An 18,735-nucleotide genomic window follows, 5' to 3' on the forward strand; every position below is an offset into this window, starting at 1 on the left:
GCGAATGCCTGTTTTTTGTTTGTTTCAAGTAGTATTGTTTGGCAGAATGTTTGCACATTTTGTTCTACTTGGGTTAAGTTTGTATTGTTATAGAATATTAGCATTTACATTCAAGCTTTCATGTATAAGTGTCAATATGGCATCTAAGCGCTGGTCAAAAAATACCCGCTTAACTTATATAGCGTGCATCTGGAAGGGAGACTTATACAAGGACAGGGCATGTGCAGGATACAAGTGGGGCTCCCACTTTCACAAGGACTTATAGAATACTGTAAGCTACTCATGTACCTGTTCACACTTAGGTGTGTGCACTTACGCTAACTCTATGGCTGGCAAATGTTCAGGTGCTTAAATTTCAGGTGCATTGATATCCATTACATTAGCATTCTATAATAAGATCTAAGTTCTTTGACAGAAGATCTTCCTACTGCGTGCCACCTGTGCATCTAATTGGACGCACCCCATTATACAGAATTGCTCCCCCTCCCCAAGTGCATTAGTTCATACTAAATTAAGAGCACATGTCTGACCACTGTACCAGTGACAATTCAAAAATACATAATGCAGTAGAGTGCCTGGATTAGGACTTCTATGTTTTAATTAAATTATGCCTTATGATACATGCCCCAATATATTTGTCCATTTTGTGGAGCATCAGCAAAGCTGGCGTGAGATTTTTGTGGGAGGACGACACACTTCGGTCTGTACACAGTTGAACACAAGCATTCAAATGCAGCCAGGAACGTTACAGGAAACACTTAAATGGTAAATTCTTGTTCAAATCATCTTCATTTCTGTTCTGAAAGGATGCTGAAGCGAAAAAGCCAGGTGGAAAAGGGACAAATTTGTCCCCAGGGGATCTATCTCCATTCTCTGTCCCATCCCTGCAAGCTCTGACCTCATCTGCACAAGCCTCGAACACTTATAAGAGGGCTTGTGCAGATAAGGACAGAGCTTGCAGAAATGGGGCAGGGATAGGGACAGAACCTGCGGGGACCAGATAGGGATGGAGATAGATCCTGCGGGGACAAATTAGTCCTCGTGTCATTCTCTAGTGGCCATGTTAATTCAATGAACACCTACAAAATTAAGTGCTCTGGGACCAGTGCTGTAGCGAGGGTGAATGGTTTCCCCCTCCTTCCTGCCCTCCCCCCCCCCGCCATGTGCGCACCCCTTTCCCCCGTTCCTTTTTAATTTTCCAGGTGGGAGTAACATCACAAACTTGGCTGCCCACGTTGGCTATTCCTCTAACGTCACTCTTTAGGTGTGGGGCCCAGAAGTGACGTCAGAGAGAGGAAACACCAACGCGAGCAGCAAGTTCATAACGCTGCTTGCACAGGGAAAATTAAAGAGGTATGACGGGAGGAGAGGGGAGGGAAAGGGCGCATGCACAGGGCAGGGGAGATCGGGAAGGAGCGGGGATGGGGAGGACAACAGGTGCCAGCGCCCCCCTCCCCCCTTACTATACAACTGTCTGGGAGCTTGCCTTTTGAACTTTTTAAGAGTCAAAAAATCTTTTGATTTTAAAAGAGAATAAAGTGAAAGGAACTGTTGCTCCAGCTTTAAGCAACAAAATGTTAATGATCTTCCTTAATTATGGAGTTCATCTGTTTTCTCCTGGCAAAGCACTTTACCCACCAAACTCTTGAAGATCTGGCGACAGAAAATGGAGATGCTAATTACTTATTCAAACACTCTAGCCCAACCGATTCAGGAAGCAGAAAGACAAGGATGTTTGTACACATCTCATAAAATGTGGACACCTGCACAATAACTCTCTGATCTTTAACCCAGTCACTAACGTATTTATATTCAAGGCCAGAAATGATACCCTTTATTGGGATTTTGAGAAAGCTGTGTAGAGACTTTTGCCATTGTATTTTGTTTTATTCTAAACAGAAAAGGAGTTTAGAGTTTAAAAAAGAAATAAGTCAGGGAACAGAAAAAAAGTTAGTATTTTTGGTCAAAAAATAAACAGGGCATTTCTCTGAAAGCAAAGAGAAAATCTGATAACCCAAGCACTTGAATTAAAGCCTAGACATTGCTGCATAAGGCATTTCAAAACAGCCACAGCACGGGGGAAGCACTCTTCCTCAAAAGGGTTAAGACTAAAACTATATAAGCCTTGCTCCAATTAAGACTAAGGAACCTCTAACAAACATTTGTCACAGTCGTGCCAAAGTCAGACTACTTTTCATAACCGTCAACAAACAGCATTTAACCACCTTCTTTGTAAACACAAACCTTCCTGAGAAAGAATGGAAAGCAATTTTGGATCATAGGATTGGTTCTTGATACTCTCTCTCTCTGATGCTCCGAGGAGCATTTCTGAGGAGACAAAAGTCCTCCCACATTGATTACAACTGAAAACCCCTTCATAATTTCTAATGTAAGATACGAATATGCTGTCAACCAGATGTAGACTGGAACAATGTGTGTGTGTAGTCAGATACCTAGCTCAGGAAACAGAACTTGCTTCCATTTCCTTGTTTTTGAAATAATATGAATAAATCCTGGGCCCGAACAGCTATTTCCTTATTGAGACTCAGAGGAGACATTACCCCTGTGCACAAGTTCCTGTACACTTACCAGGCAGTCCAGCTGAGAGACGGGGCTTTTGTTGCCAGGTTGGCTTATATCCCAGACCTTAACACATCCCTTCCCACCAGTGTACACGTGCCTCGTGGGGTTGCTGATAGTAACCGCACACACTACTTCACCGTGATTAAGGGTGTTTATCTGGCGTGCGTGCCGAGGGATTCCTGGTCCAATCAGGGCATCAGGAGGGAAAGGTACCGGCTGCATCTGACCATCCGCGGTTACATGAAATGAGTAGGCTCTGCGGTGTGTAGGAAAGAGAAAATAAAACAATTTGTCAAAAGGAAAATAGTAGCCTTGAATTCCAATTCTAAAAGCTGTTTGAAGAAAATATAAAATAAGAGAAAAATCTCAAACCACCACCACATCCTTGTCAAATCTAAGTTTATATACTCCTTTTAGAAAACCATCATGTGATTCAGGAATGTAGCAAATTTATTTTTTTTACCAGTTTCACCTGAATACTTTCTCCCAACAGAAATGATAGAAATAGGTTTCTAGGCACACTGCATGGCATCTTAAAACTTATGTTTGCTTTTCCATTTTGGAAGTAGTCCTGCTGCCTTTGAGTCAGGCATGTTTGCTCTCCAGACTTAAAAGTGGCACAGCTCCTAAGCTTCTAAATAAACTATTGGAAAAAAATATGGCTGTATAGGTCTCAAACATCATAATTAAAAAAAAAAAAAAAAAACACCCCAACAACAAGTTTCAAGTTCAAGTTTATAATTTTTTTAATATACCGACCATCGACAGGCATCTAGCCGGTTTACAATGCTAACAACAACAACAAAAAAAATTAAAATGATACTTATAAAAGGGGGGAAGAGTGAACATTAAAGACATTTTTACAAAGACAAACATGAGAATGGGGGTTAAAAGGAAAAAGAAAAGGGGGGGTAAAGTTACATTGTTCTAATTAAGGGGGGGAGAGAAAAACAACAAAAAAACAACTATTGCAGGGTGCTGAATGCTATGTGGCAAAACATATGGGTTCCTTTCTTGCCATCCTCTCGTATTGGTCAGGGTTGTGGAGCAATTCTGAAACTGTTACTATTTTCCCCCGTCTCACCACATACCTCTTTTTTTAGTAGTCATTTTATACTTCATAGCAACCTTCCTTAGCAGTTTTCTTAACCCAAAGCTACTAACTGAGGCAATGCCAAACTGTTCACTTTATAGCAGGGGTGTCAAAGTGCCTCCTGGAGGGCCGCAATCCAGTCGGGTTTTCAGGATTTCCCCCCAATGAATATGCATGAGATCTATTAGCGTACAATGAAAGCAGTGCAGGCAAATAGATCTCATGCATATTCATTGGAGAAATCCTGAAAACCCGCCTGGATTGCGGCCCTCCAGGAGGGACTCTGACACCCCTCCTTTACAGTATCCTAACAAATATCTGAGCACACTGACATTTTGCTCTAATCTTGCTTTAATCTGAAACTCTGAATAACTTTATATCGCCGAGTTCATACCTTTGCTTAATAAATTTTGGCACATTTACCGTATTTTCTTGCATATAACGCGCGCGTTATATGTGGTTTTTACAAACCGCGCATACCCTTGCGCGTTATATGCGTTGTACAAAATTTTTTTTACATAGTTCCCCCCCCCCGACGCCCGATTCATCACCCGGAAGGAGCGCTCGCACTCCCACCCCGAAGGACCGTTCGCACCCCCACCCGAAGGACCGCTCGCACCCCCACAGCCTCCCCCCTCCCCCATGGAGAAGCTGTCTACCTTGTTACCGGATGCCAGCCCAGCTGCTTCCTCTGCCGGCGGTCCTGCCCCTTCTCAGAGCCCTGTGCTGCGCTGCTTCCTCTTCAGGCGGTCCCGCCCTTTCTCAGACATCAGAGAAAGGGCGGGACCGCCGGAAGAAAAAGCAGCGCAGCAGGGCTCAGAGAAGGGGCGGGACCGCCGGCAGAGGAAACAGCTGGGCTCGCTGGCATCTGGAAACAAGGTAGACAGCTTCTCCATGGGGGGGGGGGGAGGCTGTGGGGGTGCGAGCGGTCCTTCGGGTGGGGGTGCGAGCGGTCCTTCGGGGTGGGAGTGCGAACGCTCCTTCAGGGTGGGGGTGCGGGTGCGTGCGAGCGGTCCTTTGGGGTGGGGGTTCGAGCGGTCCTGCGGGGGTTGAATCGGACGTCAGGGGGGGCATCAAGCATTCAGGGTAGGGACAGGACTTCAAGGGGGAAAGGAGAGTCGGGGCGGGTGAAAAGAGAGTCGGGGTCTCCAGAGAAGAGTCGGGGCGGGCGAAAGGAGAGTCGGGCAGCATGCGCGGTATACGGGTGTGCGCGGTATATAAAAATTTCTGTACATAAATCTGTGTTTTTCGCGCGCTATACCCGTGTGCGCGTTTTACACGGGTGCGCGTTATCTATGTGAAAATATGGTACTACGACTTTGCAGAGATAGGTTGACTTATAAATCAGCCTCCTTAAACAACTTCTGGAAATGGAGAATTTGAATTTGCTAGAGTGTGAGGATTTATTCAATCAAGACCTTTTGGTTTCTTTAACAGTTCTCTTAATTGATCATTCACATTGAAGGAACAATTTTATAAAGGCTTCTCTGCATGTAAAGCTACTTCTATGTGGCAATTTATGCATATATATGTAGTGTATGTGCACCTTCAGGACCCCAATTACTTATGCATGTACTACTGCTACTACTAATTTTTATAGTGCTACTAGATGTGCGCAGCATTATACATATTATGTGCAGTGTTCTCCCCAGAAATTTTTTCCAGCCGGGTGGCATGAAAAAGTAGCCGGGCGGGGCGGGGAAATTTGGTAGTGGAGAAAATTAAATGTATACTATTTTTATTAGTTAATTATTATTATTTTCCAATGCTTGATATGACTTCCTTTTTTAAGGTTTGACACTTGTGACAGAATATTTTTACTAAATCTAAGAAGTATCCAATTCTAGAAGTGAATAATTAGATATTCGCCCTCTTTCAAATGGTATAGAGGTTTAAAAAAGGGAAATGCATAAATGAAGTCATTAGGTTCAATCTAACCATTTATTTCTGCATGAATTTAAACAACTAAAAAAAAAAGATAAATATAGCTCATCCAGTCATACAAGAAATGGCTGTACAACACCTCTAATGTTTTGATCACTAGGTTCCTTCCTGAGGTCTCACTGAGGATATGAAATAGATGCTATCCCCACTTCCAGACCTCTTCCACATAATTTATGGAGAGGTGTTACTGAGCCTTGAAGGGCACCTGTGTGATTGATCTTTATCTGCTTCTTTTTTATTTTGCTATAGTGCAAAGTAAGAGCTAGGACAAAACTGTATAGGTAAAGATGCAGGTAATAATTAGCAATGTATTAAAAATATTTTATTTTTATTTGCTTATAATGTCATTTGAAAGCTGCTTGATGATAATACAACTTTAATTTAATTCTTTATAATGTGTGTGTCTGTGTGTTGGGGGGGGGGGGACAACACCTACGTCAACAGTAAAGTTAGAATAGGGTCATTAAATCCAGTGGTGTACCTAGTATATATGACAGCCAGTGCTAATCATTTTTTTAACAACCCCCTCCTCTATATAAAAAAAAATATATTTTTAGTAATAATCCATGAGTCACACAATAAGGGTGCATCTAGGAAAAGGCAGCATCTTAAACACTGCAGTGAGCACTAGAACACCAACACACGCATTGGAAAACTAAACAAACCAGATCCTACACAGTCAATTGATCCTGTAGTCAATGCTAACAGAAAGCCTGTCCTTTTCATACACACCCTTGCCCAATATGGAATAATCACAAACTAAAAATAGAAATATGTAGAAACCAGACTCTTCATACAATACAACACCACAGAAACAGTGACACATGTCCCCTAATACTGTGCAAAATATAAAGACAGTAGATGTAAATTTGAAAAAAAACTTCTACATAAGTCACCACTTTACAAATTAACAAATAGAAATAAAACAAATAATGAGAAATATGAAAATACCATTTTATTGGACTAATCCATTTTTCAATTAGCTTTCAGAGGCCAAATCTTTCTTCAAGACAGTACTGTATACAGCTGTTATGGTATCCTGTTCTGATCTGAGGAAAGGGGTTTAGTCCCCCCCCCAAATTGTCTTATTTCCATTTCCTATTGATAAATTTTAATCAATACAGTTACAATACTACTTGATTCTACTAAAGCAAAAAAAATATTTTTTTTCTACCTTTTGTCGTTTCTGCTTTAGTCATCTTCTCTTCACTCTCTTCTTTCTATTCAGCATTTGTCCTCGCTCCCTTCCATGCAACATCTGTCCTCTCTCTTTGCCCCTTCCACCCAGCCTCTACCCTCTCTCTACCCCTTCCATCTACTGTCCACCCTATCTCTGCCCTTGCATCCACTGTCCACCCTTTCTGCCTTTTCCATCCAGTGTCTGCCCTCTCTCTGTTCCATATGGTATCTCCCCTCTTTCTATGTCTCTTCAGTATCCTGTGCCCTTTCTCTCCTTTGTACATGATTTATTTCAGCTTCAACCCCTCTCCATTTTTTGTCTCCACCCCTCCCCTAAGCTCTGGCATCTCTCTCTTCTCCTTTCCTTCCTTCCTTGCCACTCCACCCCATGGTCTGACATCTCAATCTCCTTCCCTTCTCTTCCCCCCCCCCTCTCCAGTATCTGCCTCTCTCTTTCTCTCCGTCTTACTTCTGTGAGATCATGTTGATCTTGAACACTGAATAATTCTTCCAAATTCCCCATATCACTGTACTGTAGTCTAGTCCAGCAGACTGCTTTGGCACTATTACATGGGTAATAGTAAATTAATTATGCATCAGCTTTCCACACAGAATGCCACAAGTCTCTATTTCTTGTGCTGTGTTTACATCTGCCAGCAGCAGAAACTTGTGAGACAGATCCCTTGGCAATCTACACTTTGGAGCCCTTTGACCATCTGGTTCTGTATGGCTGCAGGCTTTAAAGCTCTGTTTACTGGAGGAGACTGTCCAGCATACATAGTTGCATCACTCTTAAGGATCTGATCAGACAAGATGGTATTTTTAGGCAAGGAAAAACAGGACATGTTCTCCTCAATCTGCTCAGATGCCCTTTAATGTTCGTCTGATCTCGGGCTAAATCTTGCCTCCTGAGCTATCTTCAAAGGAGAGCGGAGTGAGAGCCATATCGGCAGTGAGATCCGTTTTGGGCCGCATGTTGTGCAGGGCTGGACTAAGGCAAGTTGTAAGCTTCCTTCCATCGCTGACCTATCTTCCATAAGTCAGCAACGGAGGGAAGCTTACAACTCGCTGCTCTTGCTTGCTTCGGGCCTTCCTCGTTGCCGAGTCCTGCCTTTACGGAAACAGAAAGTAGGCAGGACCCGGCAGCGAGGAAAGCCCGAAGTAAGCAAGAGCAAGTTGTAAGCTGACCTGTCTCCTATAGCGAACCCATGCTCCGAGGCGTGTGCATGCCGACTTCCCTTCTCTTCCCCCCTTGGGACGTGACTTCCGGTTTCGGAGGGAAGCGGCATGCACGTTAGAGCCCCGGAGCATGGGTTCAAGTCGCTTGCTGGCGTTAAAAACAAACAAAAGTCAGGCTCCTGCGATTCAGGCTGTGCCGAGTCAGCCCGGTAAATCTCCAAGCCGGTGAGGTTTTTTTTTTTTTTTAAATGTTAGCAGAAGGCGGAAGCAGCAGCAGGATTGAGATCGAGATTACAGCCGGGCGCTCATCTAAATTAGCTGGGCGGAGCGCCCGGCTGAAAGGCCCTGGGGAGAACACTGTTGTGCATGTACTCTGTCCCTAATGGGTTCACAAACTAAATGCTTGGGTACCCGATTGTAAAACCGCTTAGATAACCTTGAGAGGCGGTATATAGAAACCTAATAAATTTGAAACTTAAAGTGTTTTTTTTCTACCTCAGGCAATGGAGGGTTAAGTGATTTGCCCAAGGTCACATTTGGAATTGAACCCAGCTCCCCAAGATCTCAGCCTACCACACTAACCATTAAGCTACTCCTCTGCCTACATATAGGTGTTCCCCAGGATCAGAATTGGGTAGAGTAGAAGTGGAACTGTAAAGTGGGTGTTTATTTTTAACATAAATGGGCACCATGTAAATATCTACACCAAATTCAGAGATTATGGAAATATGTGCACAGAGGCTTCTGCTATACACCCCTGAAAATGCAGAGTATGTTAAATAATCATGGTAATAAATTACTCTAATACTTTTTGAATTTTTTGGGGGGGGACTGTGAAAAACACAATAATATGAAAACCCTTGCAACATGCTACAGACTTGAGAAAGTCACTACTTACCTCTAAGGATTAATCTACTTTTTGTGATCTTGCTAATTACTTGAGGTTCAGAGTGATCACTTTCAGAGAAGATGCTATTTTGACATTTAATAAGACCATCACTAAATATGAATTTGCTTTTCTGCACTGCATGCAACTATGGCTATGACTCGTTATTGTATTTTTCGCTCCATAAGATGCGCCTGACCATAAGATGCACCCTAGATTTAGAGGAAAACAAGAAAAAAAAAATTCTGAATCATATTCTCCCTCCCAGGCTTTGCACTGAACTCCACACTCCTTACCAGGCTCTGCACCCTGTCCCCCTCCCTGCCAGTTTCTGTACCCTGTCTCCCCTCTGGTAGGCTGGAACAGGGCACAGGGCAGGCCTAGTGGCAGGCAGGTAGGGCCCCCCACCCTGAGGCAAGCAGGCACGCTGGGGCAGGCAGGGGCTGGCCCAAAAAAATGTACAGGCAGGCAGGGGATGGGAAAAAAAAAATTTTACCCCGGTCTTCATCATACAATAAAATCACAACATTGTATTTCAAGGGCAATTTAAAGTACTGAAAATATCCAAAACATACCTGAGAATGGCAAATGGGGATCAGATGGTTTGGGCTTTGAAGGCTTACCAAGCACGGACTGCCCAAGGCAGTGGCAGGGTTCTCTGGCCCATGACCCCCAGTTTCTGAGCAACTGCCCTTCTCTTTCACGCACACTCTACCTTATAGCTCTCCCTGGCGGCAAAGAAGGCCAAAGTCGGTGAGCCCCTTTCATGGCAAAAGCCACAGAAACATTCCTGATCCCTACAGCTCTTTCTACCTATCAATATCAAAGAGAGACCTATTGTCTTTAAGAAAATAATAAAAAAAACAACACTATAGCAGTGAGAAATCTTCACGCCTGGATGGGTACAAGTCACCACAAATTATTAATGCCTGCTCATCACTGGACAAACCTCCTCCGCTCCCCGCTGTACCATTTAACTGACTGCGATTCCACTGCTCACAGCAGCCCTTTACCAGGGAACGCAGAACGCACTCAGTCGCAAGAAGGAAGAGTGGAACTGCACGCACCCTGGCTCGGCGAGGCTGGGCTCTTTGGTGCTCTGTCTCGGGCGCAAGAACAGACCAATGAGAGCGATGGATCAGGGAAGGTGTGTGTGTGTGGGTATTCGCTCCACAAGACGCACCCTTATTTCTACCCACTTTTGGGGGGAAAAAAAGTATGTCTTATAGAGCGAAAAATACGGTATACTGGAGCATATAATAAAGGATCTGATGCTTTAAAGTGGAAGTCACCTCAAAGTAAATTTTTATTAATGCATATTTTATTTTTTATTTGTAGCAATGCAACATTTTGAAGAAGGCAGCTCTGTAGCTTGATAGCTCATTTATATTATTTGTGCATAATTCTTAGGTCAAAAAGAAAGTGCACAATCTGTACAAAATGTTTTGCACGCATTTTTTGTATTTGTGTTTTATTAAGTTAATTCTTGCTATATGATTACAGAAAGCAAATTAGGCAGTTGTGGTAATAGTTCTTGTAATAGTTGGGCACACAAAACAACCCAACACTAAGACCATCTGTTATACTCACGGTACTGAAAAGGCCACTCCTAACCACAGCACGATAACCGCTTAACTCAATCCTTATGCTAACAAAAGTAAGCTGCCTCCTTCATGTGACTGTTAATACTATAATCACAGGAGACTATAATGGAAGTTAAATTAAATATTAGCTATACAGAAAAGACAACTCAAGACCAAGTAAGGCTCATATCAGAAAATTCTAGAGGTGCCAGGAAGGATATAAAATGAACACAGGAAACTGGGAGGTTTCATTTGAGAACCTGAAAATATAGGCGTGAAAGCTGCAATCCAGTGGAAATGCAAGTAGGTGTGTGTGTGTGTGTGGGCAACAATGCAGATATCCACTGAATGACCGCTGGAAATCAAAAATTAAACCATCCCCAAAAGATTAAAAATTAAAAAAAATCATACAAAGGGCTCCTTTTATCAAGGTGCGCTAGTGGGGTTAGTGCATCGGACATTTCATCACGCGCTAACCCCCGCGGCAAGCCATAAAACTAATGCCTCGTCAATGGAGGAGTTAGCGACTAGTGCGGCAGGCAGTTTTCCGCGCGTTAAACCCCTACCGCGCGCTTTGATAAAAGGACCCAAAAGTTTCTCATAATTCTATGGGAGGTTTTTTTAAAAAATTTTTTTACAATTAACACCTTTAATAAAAAGTAGTCAAAGAAAACAAAACTAAAATAATGTGCACGTATCCAGTCGTTGCCAAAATTTAATGACTGAAATGTTATGTAAACAGACTGGGGGGGGGCTAATTTTATAACAGTGCATGCTAGGGAAAAAGTGAACGAATATACTGTATTTTATCAAGACAACATACACTTGTATGTGCAATTCTAAACTAGCCTCAGATTCATCTCCAGTAGCATACTGATGGCGTCATACCAATTTAAACCTGCTCTGAGGCAGGCACAAATTTGTGCATGGATGTTTCAATAAGAATCAACAGATTTATAAAACACACATATACATGCCAATCCTGCCTCCAACTCTGCCTACTCTCCACCTCACACAAACAGATGTGGCAATTGTTGGTAGACATTTCTTTATATATTCGCTTGAAGCAATTTTGTAAGAGCTTACTAATGCATGCAGAAAGCTGTTTCGTGTGCTTAAGTCCCTTAGGGGTCCTTTTACTAAGGTGCGTTAGCCGTTTCAGCGTGCACGAAATATTAGCACACGCTAAACGCTAACGCGCCCATTGTAAGTCTATGGATGCATTAGCGTTTAGTGCGCTAAAACAGCTAACACATCTTAGTAAAAGGATCCCTTAGAAAACTACTCCCATACAATTTTGTTTCCCTGCAGGATCTAATCAGTTTTCTGCATTAGCCAACCTTAACAGTCTCTCACAACCAGCAATATGATAGGGAGCAAAAACTAACTGAACTCAGTAAAAATCTGATATACTGTGGATTAGTAGTTGCCTCTAAGATATTCCAAAAACGCAGAGGAAACATTTTTTTCCCTAGTAGGGATTCTGAGCTCTTTATTTGTAATGTAATTTATTTCTTATATACCGCTACATCCGTTAGGTTCTAAGCGGTTTACAGAAAATATACATTAAGATTAGAAATAAGAAAGGTACTTGAAAAATTCCCTTACTGTCCCGAAGGCTCACAATCTAACTAAAGTACCTGGAGGGTAATAGAGAAGTGAAAAGTAGAGTTAGAGGAAAAATAAAAATAAAATAAACATTTTAACAAGACAGCATTGATCTAAATACTTTGGAAGGTAGAAGAGAGGAGAGAAAGGAATAGAAGCAGAAGGGGGAGCCGTTGAATAGTAGAATTCTGGAGAAATTTAAATGATAGAAATAGAACAAAACAAAGACAAAAGGCAAAACAATAGATAAGATTAAAGATAAATCATAAGCTGGAAAGAAAAATAAAATAAAACTTTGTCTTCAATCCACGGTTTCAGCGTCAGTGATGAAGTGGAGCAAGTAAGTTTAGGAGGAGCGATTGACGTTTCCAGAAAGGGCTTCTTCAGGGAAGAGACTTGGCAGACAGTCCCAGGATGCCTATGTCTCCTCTCCTGCGATGTTCTCCCATCCATGCATTCCCTCCCAGACACACTGCCCGTGCCCCAGCCGCTCCAAGGAGGCTGCCCCAGATGAGGCCCACGGTGAATGCAGGATTCTCTCCTCTGTGGGAAAGCCGCCCGGAGCCGACAGTCGATCTTCTTAGCGGATTGCATGGGGGGAAGAGTTCACACTCTTGGTAGGATCGGGTCTGTGTGCTCTCGGTGGTTGTGGCTGGTCTCGTTGCTGCTTAGGTGTAAAAGCAGTTGATCTCCACTGCTGCTGATATTTAAAAGCAGGCAGATTGATCTCTCCAATGGACTGCAGGGGGAGGAGTTCACACTCCTGGCAGGATCGGGTCTGTGGGCTCTTGGTGGTTGCGGTAGGTCTCGCTGCTGCTTGTATGTAAAAGCAGTTGTTTTTCTACTGCTGCTGATATTTAAAGCAGGTAGATTGATCTCTTAAATGGGATATAGGGGGAGGAACTCACATGCCTGGTTGGATCGGGGCAAGGGCTCCTATTATAGGCAGCTGGTCTTGCTGCTACTTAGGTGTTAAAGCAGTTGATCTTCCTAGCGGACTGCAGGAGGTGTGGAGCTCACACTCCTGTCATGATCTGGTCTATGGGCTCTTGGTAGTTGCGGTTGGTCCCAATGCTGCTTAGGTGTAAAAGCAGTTGTTCTCCCACTGCTGCTGATATTTAAAAGCAGGTAGATTGATCTATCCAATGGAATGCTGGGGGAGGATCTTATATGTCTGGCTGGATCGTGGCAAAGGGTTCCCGGTAGTGACGGCTGGTCCTATTGCTGCTTAGGTGTAAAAACAGTTGATCTTCTTATCGAATTGTAGGGGGGGCGGATCTCACATTCCTGGCAGGTTCGGGTCTGTGGGTTCTTGGTGGTTGCGGATGGACCCGCTGCTGCTTAGGTGTAAAAGCAGTTGTTTTCCCAATGCTGCTGATATTTAAAAGCATGCAGATTGATCTCTCCAACAAATTGTATGGTGAAGAGCATACACGTCTGGCTGGATTGGGACAAAAGCTCTCGATAGTGGCGGCTGGTCTTGGTGCTGCTTAGGTGTAAAAGCAGTTGATCTCCTACTTCTGATAATATTTAAAAGCAAGCATATTGATTTTTCCAACGGAATGCTGGGGGAAGAGCTTACTTGTTTGGCTGGATCAGGGCAAAGGGCTCTCGGTAGTGGTGGCTGGTCCTGTTGCTGCTTAGATGTAAAAAACAGTTGATCTTCCTAGTGGACTGCAGGGGGAGGTGGAGCTCACACTCTTGCTAATCAACTGTTTGTCTACCCAAGGCAATTTACACAAGCAATTAACTATCATAACATACCGAGATCCTGTGCAACTTATGCAAATTTTCACATGCTCTAGCTCAGTGTTCTTCAACCTTTTTACACCCGTGGACCGGCAGAAAAAGCACAGTTACTTACCGTAACAGGTGTTATCCAGGGACAGCAGGCATATATTCTCACATGTGGGTGACGTCATCTACGGAGCCCCGGCGCGGACAGCTTTTCAAGCAAACTTGCTAGAAGTTTCAAGTTTGCACACTGCACCACGCATGTGCGTGCCTTCTGCCCACTAGAGGGCGCATCCCACCTCGTGGTCCTCAGTTCCATAACTAGCTTAGAAGCCATCCCCGGGGAGGTGGGCGGGTTGTGAGAATATATGCCTGCTGTCCCTGGATAACACCTGTTACGGTAAGTAACTGTGCTTTATCCCAGGACAAGCAGGCATGATATTCTCACATGTGGGTGACCTCCAAGCCAAACCAAAAAGGGCAGGTGGGAGGATGGCAATTTTAAGAAAACAGATTTTGTAAAACTGACTGGCCAAACCGGCCGTCACTCCTGGACAGAGTGTCCAGACAGTAGTGAGAGGTGAATGTATGAACCGAAGACCAAGTGGCAGCCTTACATATGTCTTCCATCGGGGTGGAACGGAGGAAGGCTATCGAAGCTGCCATTGCTCGGACCTTGTGCCCCGTGACTCGACCCGGGGGAGGAAGGCCAGCCTGAGTATAGCAAAGGGAGATGCACGCCGCCAACCAGTTAGACAGAGTGCGCTTGGAAACTGGGTGCCCTAATCGATTGGGATCGAAGGACAAGAATAATTGCGGGACCTTCCGATGGGACTTGGTGCGTTGAAGGTAAAATGCCAACGCCCTCTTACAGTCAAGCGTGTGAAGCGCCGTCTCGCCAGGATGGGAGTGGGGCTTAGGGAAGAACACAGGAAGGACAATGGACTGATTGAGGTGGAAATCAGAAACAACCTTCGGGACAAACTTAGGATGGGTGCGGAGGACCACCTTGTCATGATGGAATACGGTGAAGGGTGGGTCCGCAACCAAGGCTTGTAGTTCCCCAATCCGCCTAGCGGAGGTGAGGGCAATCAGAAACACCACCTTCCAAGTCAGAAATTTCAAGAGGGACTTGTTGAGTGGCTCAAAGGGTGGTTTCATCAGTTGAGCTAAAACCACATTCAAATTCCATACGACTGGGGGAGGTTTGAGCGGGGGACAAACCCTGAGTAATCCTTTCATGAAGCGTGTCACCAAGGGATGGAGAGACAGAGGGCGTCCATCCAGGTGTTGGTGGAAGGCGGAAATCGCACTAAGATGGACACGCACCGAAGTGGTTTTCAGGCCAGAGCGCGACAAATGGAATAAGTAGTCCAGAACCGAGGGTACCGGGGCCGATACCGGGTCCAGGAGGAAAGAAGAGCACCAGGTGGAAAACCTGGTCCATTTCTGCGAATAGCAAAGCCTCGTCGAGATCTTGCGGGAGGCTTCCAGCACTTCCCTCACTGATTGAGACAGGTCCGGAGGGGTCAGGGAACAAGAAACCAAGCTGTCAGGTGCAATGACTGCAGATTGGGATGTAACATGGATCCTTGATTCTGAGATAGCAGAGAAGGACCGACAGGCAGAAGAAGGGGTTCCCTGGCGCTGAGTTGGAGCAGTAGGGAGAACCAGTTCTGACGCGGCCACCGAGGAGCTATGAGAATCATCGTGGCCGTGGACGATCTGAGGTGTACCAACGTTCGCATGATCAGAGGGAAAGGAGGGAATGCATAGAGGAACTTCCCGTCCCAATCGAGAAGGAAGGCATCCGCCTCCAGACGATCCCGCGAGTACATCCGAGAACAATATAGTGGTAGTTTGTGTGCCTCCGGAGAGGCGAACAGATCTACCTGTGGCGTTCCCCAGCGAGCGAAGACCTCGTGCAGAACTGCTGAGTGTAGAGTCCACTCGTGGGGTTGCAGGAGTCGACTGAGTTTGTCCGCCAGACAATTCAGTTCCCCCTGGATGTAGACCGCCCGGAGGAAGATGTTCCGGGAGGCCGCCCACTCCCAGAGGCGAAGGGCCTCGGAGCAGAGGGGCCACGACCCCGTTCCCCCCTGTTTGTTCACATAGTACATTGCTACTTGGTTGTCCGTGCGGACGAGGACCACCTGGTCCTGTACTACGTGAACGAAGGCTCGAAGTGCTAGGAAGATGGCCCGAAGCTCTAGCACGTTGATGTGACAGCGACGGTCCTCCGCCGACCACAGGCCCTGTGTGCGAAGACCGTCGAGGTGGGCTCCCCACGCGTAGTCCGAGGAGTCCGTGGTCAGAACCTTGCGAAATGGGGGAGTGCGAAACATTAGTCCCGTGGACAGATTTGAAGAGTCTGTCCACCAACTTAGCGATTTCCGCAAAAGCGGAGTCACCGAAATGAGGCGCGACTCCGGATCGCACTCCTGGCGCCATTGTGATGCGAGTGTATACTGAGGGATCCTCAGATGCAGCCTCGCAAATGGCGTGACGTGTACCGTCGAGGCCATATGGCCGAGCAGCATCATCATGCGCTTGGCCGACACCCTTGGTAGTTGAGAGACCTGGCGGCTCATCCGTACCAAGACTTCCAACCGTTGGGTCGGGAGGTAGGAGCGCAGGCGCACCGTGTCCAGCACCGCACCTATGAATTGAAGAGACTGAGCCGGCCTCAACTGAGACTTTGGAAAGTTTATCTCGAATCCGAGGGTTTGCAGGAAGGCAATAGACTGTCGGGTCGCTGAGATAACCTCCTCCCTGGTCGGGGCTTTGATGAGCCAGTCGTCCAGGTAAGGGAACACGTGGAGCCCGCGAGACCTCAGGGCTGCCGCCACTACTACCATGCACTTCGTGAATACTCGTGGGGACGCGGCCAGGCCGAAGGGCAGGACTCTGTACTGGAGGTGTAGGTCTCCCACCTGGAATCGTAAGAATTTTCGGCAGGTGGGGTGCACCGGGACATGGGTATATGCTTCCTTCAAGTCGAGGGAGCACATCCAGTCCCCTTCCTCCAAGAGAGGATACAAGACCGGGAGAGATAGCATTCGAAATTTCTCCCTGGCCAGGCATTTGTTGAGCTTCCTGAGGTCGAGTATGGGGCGCATGTCCCCGGTCTTTTTTGGGACCAAAAAGTAACGGGAGTAAAATCCCGTCCCCCACTGGTCCTTGGGGACCGGCTCGACCGCCCGAAGCTTCAGGAGAGCTTTGGCTTCGGTCAGAAGGGTCGGTAGTTGCGACCGGTTGCACCAGGCTAAACTTGGGGGACTGTCCGGTGGTGAGGACACAAAATTGAACGAGTAGCCTTCGGAGACGATCCGGAGCACCCAAGCGTCTGAGGTAATCGCGGTCCATGCCTTCCGGAAGGACCGAAGACGCCCCCCGATAGGAAGGGGTTCTGGTGAAGGTGCGGAGGGGAACCCGCCCCGTCCGCTCAGCCCGTCAAAAGGAAGGCGCGGGCTTAGAAGGGCCCTGCGCCGGGGCTTGGGTTTGTCCCCCTCTGCCTCGTTGAGACGAACGTCTCGGAGGCGGTCTTGAGAAGGACGGGGTCGACTTCTGGGGGTACCGGCGCGGCGGAGGCCGGAAAGGTTTCTGTGGCGGGGGCCTAGGTTTGGGGCGGACCAGGGATGCTAAAGAGCGTTCCTGTTCCGACAACCGTTTGGTCGCCGCCTCCAAAGACTCGTCAAATAACTCGGACCCCACACAGGGCAGGTCTGCAAGACGTTCCTGCAGGTTTGGGTCCATGTCGAGGGTGCGAAGCCAGGCCAAGCGGCGCATGGCCACTGCGAGGGCCGACACCCTCGAAACCAGCTCAAAGGTGTCGTACACTGAATGGAAAAGGTACAACCGCAATTGAGACAGGTTGGACATAAACTTATCGAATCCTGCTCTTTTGGAGTCCGGTAACGAGTTCCGATATTGAGGAAGGTCCTTCACCATCCCACGCAAGTAGGAGGAAAAGGTGAAGGAGTAATTTAGAACTCTGGTGGCCATCAGAGTGTTTGAATAGAGGCGACGGCCAAACTTGTCCAGGGTCCGCCCCTCCCTGCCGGGTGGAACCGCCGCAGAAACCCGTGAGGGCTGTGATTTTTTAAGGGCAGATTCCACCAGGAGGGACTGGTGGGAGAGCTGCGCCTTATCAAACCCTTTCGGGGGAATCGTCCTATACTTTGATTCCATTTTTGACGGGACAGACGTGCCTGTAAGAGGGCTCGACAAGTTCTTCAGCCAGGTCTGCAGGAGGACACTGTTGAGAGGGAGTCTAGGTACCTCTCTAGGGGGAGTGGGAAGGTCCTGTTCCTCTAGAAATTCCTTGGAATATTTGGAACCTACCATCAGGTCAATCCCCAGGGCTTGGGCCATGTCCTGGACAAAAGATGAGAAGGAGGACGGCCTAGCCTGGGGGGACGGGGTTCTCGACCGTCCCACCGAGGAGCGGGGGGAGGCCTCATGGGAATATTGAGGATTCCTAACCGATCCTGAATCCCAGGATCCTCTCTCCACGGCCCTCGAGGGGGAGGGTGAAATCATCCTCCTAGGGGAGTCCCTGGGGGAGGATCCCGGGGTCCGTGGGGTCCTCTCCCGTTTCCCCGGCGAGGCGGCGCGGGAAGACTTTCCCCGAGGTGAGCGGAGGAGCCTCGGATTATCGAGGCGCAACTCCGACACCTGCAGCGCCTCGCCCCCGAACGACGAGGAACGATCGCGCCGAGGCGAGCCCCGGGGTCGCTTAGGCTTCCTCGATCGGCGCCTCGTCCGAGGTCGCCTCGAGGGCGAGGCGTCCGGGGAAGATCCCGAAGTCGAGGAGGAAAGTCGGCGCACTCTGCGGAACTTTTCTTTTGGGCGGACACTGCGCTCAGGAGGCTCCCCCGAGGTCGAGGTCCGGGGCGGGGCCGAGACCGAGGTGGACGGGGCCGCAATACCCGAGACCGAGGTCG

At 46.9% G+C, this 18,735-nt stretch overlaps 1 protein-coding gene across 19 annotated transcripts in view; it reads right to left on the reverse strand.

The window, feature by feature from the left end:
• Positions 1–18,735, reverse strand: part of LOC117351636 (transducin-like enhancer protein 1) — a 307,381-nt gene that overhangs the window by 22,358 nt on the left and 266,288 nt on the right. For all 19 annotated transcript variants that reach the window (XM_033927342.1, XM_033927370.1, XM_033927331.1 and 16 more), the window contains one exon: positions 2,590–2,839. In XM_033927342.1, the coding sequence (XP_033783233.1) occupies positions 2,590–2,839 (250 nt within the window). The remainder of the gene's footprint in view (positions 1–2,589; positions 2,840–18,735) is intronic.

Source organism: Geotrypetes seraphini, chromosome 1, assembly GCF_902459505.1.
Source record: "Geotrypetes seraphini chromosome 1, aGeoSer1.1, whole genome shotgun sequence".
NCBI lineage: Eukaryota > Metazoa > Chordata > Amphibia > Gymnophiona > Dermophiidae > Geotrypetes > Geotrypetes seraphini.